At 60.3% G+C, this 5,419-nt stretch overlaps 1 protein-coding gene across 1 annotated transcript; it reads left to right on the top strand.

Moving 5' to 3' along the window:
• The first annotated feature begins 3,310 nt into the window (after positions 1-3,310).
• On the top strand, positions 3,311-4,354 carry LOC126285054 (uncharacterized). The gene has a single exon (XM_049984377.1). It carries the CDS (start codon positions 3,311-3,313, stop codon positions 4,352-4,354), a length of 1,044 nt encoding a protein of 347 aa, XP_049840334.1.
• Positions 4,355-5,419: the final 1,065 nt, after the last annotated feature.

Here is a 5,419-nt window from a genome sequence, read left to right as displayed (position 1 = left end):
TCGTGTACCAAGGCTGGGTCCATGGTTGCTAGGAGCTTCTTGATTACCACATTTAGTGGTTTGTTGGGGGTCATTTCGTGTGTGTAATATTGGATTTTTTCGTTCCTCAGGAGAGAAATAAGCTTGTGGTAGTCCTGGGGATGTGAAAACTGGTATGTGACCTTTCCCCCTCTGGAGAGAGTTTTCATGGATCCCTCTAGTTTCGGTTTGATAACTCCTAGTATGTTCATGTAATTCTTTGTGTCGTGCACTACAATCGGCGGTACGCGCGGTTGTTTTTCTGTGCTTTTGGCGGGAGTTGGTCGGTCTCCTGCGTCATCGTCCTTGAGTACACTGAATTTGTTTGCAGTGGGAACCTGTGCTACAAGCTGCTGGTCAGATGGTTGGGAGAGCATGGCGTCCTCGTCAACTACCAGGCGCCCAGGATCGGATTCTAATTCAGAGTCACTGTCGGTTATAATGTCGTCAGACTTTCTTTTCGGTTCTGTGGCTTCCTCACACTGGTTGGTATCGATCGGACGCTTTTTTTTGTTTCGTTCATCCCCATTATGCAGTCGTGTGTGTGTGCATTGTCTGTACTATGTTCTGTGTGTTCTGTTTGGGCTGTATATGATGTGCTGGCCGCGGGAACCCCAGTGGGCACCGCGGCGGGCGGAGATGGTTGAAGGAACGTTTCTGATATTTCAGACAGTCGGCTGGGATGCGTTATTAAGTCTGCCTTTGCCTCTGAGTACGCGGGCTGGTCCCACGTGAAGGGGGCCCTGGCCCTCGAAATCCCTAACTAACGCTAGAATCTGGCTAATCCAGAATCGCCGCCTGCGTTTTGCGAAAGCACGAGGTCGGTGACAAAGCACGCAAGTCCCAAGCAGCAGAGGTCGCTCCCACGTGGCGAGAGCGGCGGTCGGGTTTTCCCCAGGCGCGCAACACAATGGAGCGCGGAGCGCAGTAATAACAGCGTCCGCTCTCCTCGGCTACACGACTCGGAAATGGGCCTGGCACCCGCCGCACGCCGCCGCCGCACCTTTACCAGCTCGCCCTGCTGCGGCCGCCGACCAATGGGGCGGCTCGCACCGTTTGCGTTGTGCTTTTCTCGCTTCTTTCGAAACTAGCCCATCGCCATGTCTGGACGCGGAAAGGGAGGCAAAGTCAAGGGCAAGTCAAAGTCCCGCTCAAGCAGGGCTGGGCTCCAGTTCCCGGTCGGCAGAATCCACCGCCTCCTGCGCAAGGGAAACTACGCCGAGCGCGTCGGCGCCGGGGCACCCGTCTACCTCGCCGCCGTCATGGAGTACCTCGCGGCTGAGGTGCTCGAGCTGGCCGGAAACGCGGCCCGCGACAACAAGAAGACGCGCATCATCCCGCGCCACCTGCAGCTCGCCATACGCAACGACGAGGAGCTCAACAAGCTCTTGTCGGGCGTCACCATCGCACAGGGAGGTGTCCTGCCCAACATCCAGGCCGTCCTGCTGCCAAAGAAGACCGAGAAGAAGGCCTAAAAGAGAAACAGCGCAATCGGCACCGCCGCGTGCTCCCTTGGCACGCAGCGCGCCATTTGCCGCCTCGGCTCGGCTCAAAAACAAAACAATCGGCCCTTTTCAGGGCCACCACACAAACCTAGGTCCAAAGCAGAATTCCAGTCGTACGTCGCACCACTTCTCTCTCTCTCTCTCTCTCTCTCTCTTTCTGTGTACGGTTTTTCCTTCTTACACACACACACACAGGCGCCGCCATCTTGTACACACGTACTTAGCCACCTCCTCCACTCCACGCACGCACAGTCTCGCGACCATAACCAGCACACATGGCGCACAACAACACACCTCAAAAATAACCCCTCGGCACTCAGCCGCGCCGCAACACACAGCCCATCCACCGACAAAAAGCATACAAGCAAAGAGGGAGGGAAGTAAGGAAGGAGCTGACACAACGCAAGGGCACGCTTCCTTCCCTCCCAACCGCACCGCACCGCACACCACGTCAAAAAACTCCAAACAAAACTAAAAGGCCAAGTAGACTAAAAAAGAAAAAAAACAACCAGCAACACAGACTCTTTCGCACTTTTCAACTTCCGAACACTGTGGTGGCCCTGAAAAGGGCCGTTTTTCAATCTCTCTTTCTTTCCTTTCCTTCCTTCGGTCTCACACCGCCTAACCGCCGAAACCGTACAGGGTGCGCCCCTGCCTCTTCAGGGCGTACACCTCGTCCATGGCCGTCACAGTCTTGCGCTTGGCGTGCTCAGTGTACGTCACCGCGTCGCGGATCACGTTCTCCAGGAACACCTTCAGCACTCCGCGCGTCTCCTCGTAGATCAGACCAGAGATGCGCTTCACGCCGCCCCTGCGCGCCAGGTGGCGGATCGCGGGCTTCGTGATGCCCTGGATGTTGTCGCGCAACACCTTGCGGTGCCGCTTGGCGCCACCCTTGCCGAGCCCCTTTCCTCCCTTGCCGCGGCCTGTCATTCTTCTTCTTCAAGCGTCTCAACCACAATAATATACAAAAAAAGCAAGGCAAGCTCCTCACCCGGCGCTAGCGAGTCGGCTACGGTTGTGGCGCCCAGCGCGCGCGCCGCCCCCCTATATAGACTCTGGGGCCCCGCGGCCCGCCCTCCCCTCCCCCCACCACGCGCACCGAGGGCATATAAGCGCAGCACCGGGGCGCGCGGGCCCGCCCGCCCCGACCCCGCCCGCCCCGACCCCGCCCCGTCGTGTTCCGTCCCCGGCGCACTCCGAGCTAGTATGTCGAACGGAGCAGACGTGACGCGCGCTGCGAAAGCAAAGAGTGTGGCGGCCCGCCGCCAGGTGGCACCTGTGCCGCCTGCGGCCCCGGCCGGCCCCTCATTTACGACGGACCAAGCTATGGAGGAAGGACATCCGATGATGATGACCGCCGCTCTGAACACGGACTCCGAACCGGATTTAGTTATGGATTTAGCAGACTCTGAAGACGACTACGAAGACACACGTTCGACTGCGAGTGCCGCCACGGCCTCTACGACGACTTCTCGCCGCAACCGCGGCCCTGACACCGCCTCCCAGAAGCGGGATCAACCGGACGATGCCTTTGTGCATCCTAAGAAAAAGCGGGTGGCGAGACAACGCCCAGCACCGGCCGCAGAAGCGGAACTTCCTGTTGCCAATCGGTTCGACAGCCTCGACCATGACGAGCATCCGGCCCCATCAGACGCCACTGCCTTGCAGCCCGGCCAGCCGGCCGCGCCGTTACCGACTTCGACGTCCACAGGCCGCATCCCGCCTGTTGTCATGCAGTTTCCCCCCTCATATCCGGCGTTCTACGACTGGCTGTCGGAAAGAATATGAAGCAGCCTTTCTCCTGCAAGCAGACGGGCGGTGAAACAGTGAAGATCACTCTCTCGTCGTTGGATGACCATCGAGCAGTGATGGGCTATGCAGGCGACGCGGGCCTACCGACGTACACCTTCCCGGTGGTCCGCCCGGCCATCCTACAGGTAATCCTGCGCGGCGTCATTCGGACGCTGCCAAATGACGTCCTCAAACAGCAGCTGCAGAAGATGGGCTTCGCGGCTACCACCGTCGAATACCACCGCATGCCGGGCACAAACAAGTTGTCTGGCCTCCGACTAGTCATCCTACCAGACTCGACCGACCACCGGAAGATCTTCCAAGTGACGCGACTGATGGGCCTCGTCATCTCAGCAGAGCGCCTCCGAAGGACCCGTGGCAACATTCAATGCTTTCGCTGCCAAGGGTTCAACCATGTCGCTCGCCACTGCACATTCCCCTACCGATGTGTGAAGTGCGCGGGCGACCACGACTTCCGCTCCTGCCCAGCAGCGAAAGAGACTCCAGCCAAATGCTGCCTTTGTGGCGGTGACCACACCGCCAATTTTCGGTCTTGTCCGGCACACAAAGCCGCCAGCCGACGCCGACGGGGACTTCCGCCGCTCCCCAAGACAGCTCGAAGAAGACGCTCTGAGGCCGGCGGCCGACAGCGCCCAGCAGCACCCCCATCCAGTGCGCCGACGCTCATGGAACACCGGGCGGCCAAGGCCTTAGGGCCGCCCCCTCACGCTCCAGCCGTATTGACACACGATGACGCCGACGCGCCCTCTGCCGCACCACCTCTGGCGACTGCTGCGTTCCCGCCCCTGCGAGAGCAACGCCGTCCTGCCGCCTGGGCTCGCCCAGCACCGACAACACGCCCAGATGGCCCTGACGACATACGGGACCTCGTCGCCCTCATGCAGACAATGACAACTGCCATCATGGAGATGAACATGGCCATCCAGCAACTGCCGACAACCCTTGCAGCAATCGTGGAGAGCACCGTCCGCGGTGTGCTCCTCGCTTCCGGAGTCCAACAACATCAAGATGGATAGACGACCTCACGCAACAGATCTCCAGGTCATGGTGTTCAACGCCAATGGCCTCTGCCGCGACCTTCACGAGTTCGAACATCTCCTGCGGACGCAAAACGTGGACATCGCTCTGGTCGGGGAGACCCACTTCAAGCCTGGACTGCGGACCAACCTGGCAAACTATTCCTGCTATCGCCACGACCGACCGACCCGAGGGGGAGGCACAGCGATCTACATACGTCGCGGTCTTCGCCACTATGCCGTCCCACTCCCGCAGCTACATCAGGTCGAAGCCACGGCCGCGGCAGTTGAGACCACTGACGGCGCCATCACATTCATCGCTGTTTACAGGCCACCACGCCGACCTCTCAACAGGGAGGACATCCGTGCCCTGCTTCACCTACCGGGCCCGCTGTTCCTAGGAGGCGATCTTAACGCCAAGTCAGCTGCCTGGAACTCTATCCGGGGTACTGCAAGCGGCCGGCTGCTGCTCACTCTTCTGGAACAAGAGGACTCGCACGCGTGCGGACCGGAAGAGCCGACGTGCTATCCCTCAAATGGAGCCCCTGACGTGCTTGACATCGCCATAACCCGCCGTCTGCGATATCAACTGTCGGCCGAGGTGCTACACGCCATGCACTCTGACCACCTGCCAGTGATGTTTGAGCTGGGTATCGAGCCGTTCAACAGCCCACGACGTCCAAACTACCGGCGCACAGACTGGGGCGCATTCAAGAACGATGTCCGCCGACGCCTGATGCACCCGCCGCCTGCAGCGGATGACGACGTCGATGCAGCTGCCGAAGTCTTCCAGGAGGCGGTCAGCACCGCCCTCGCAGCCGCCACTCCTCTGTCCGCCGCCACTGCACGCCGCCGCCCGCCGATACCGCCGGCTGCCCTGGACATGATCCGCGCCCGAAACCGGCTACTTCGGGAATGGCGAGTAACGCGGGAACGCCGCCTCAAGCGCCGGATAAACGAACTTCGCCGCTACATCCGGACAGCAGTCGAAGAGCACAGGAACTCCGTCTGGGCCCAGCGCCTTGCTGCCTTCTCCAGAAGCGCGGAGGACTACGGCTGCGCCCG

This window comes from Schistocerca gregaria, chromosome 8 (genome assembly GCF_023897955.1).
Source record: "Schistocerca gregaria isolate iqSchGreg1 chromosome 8, iqSchGreg1.2, whole genome shotgun sequence".
Lineage (NCBI taxonomy): Eukaryota > Metazoa > Arthropoda > Insecta > Orthoptera > Acrididae > Schistocerca > Schistocerca gregaria.
The sequence above is the reverse complement of the archived record's forward strand: the minus strand, read 5'-3'. Positions and strand labels throughout refer to the sequence as shown.

Bases quoted from the DNA above. Each gene is read 5' to 3' on its own strand.
- LOC126285054 (XM_049984377.1), top strand. From the start codon at position 3,311: ATGAAGCAGCCTTTCTCCTGCAAGCAGACGGGCGGTGAAACAGTGAAG.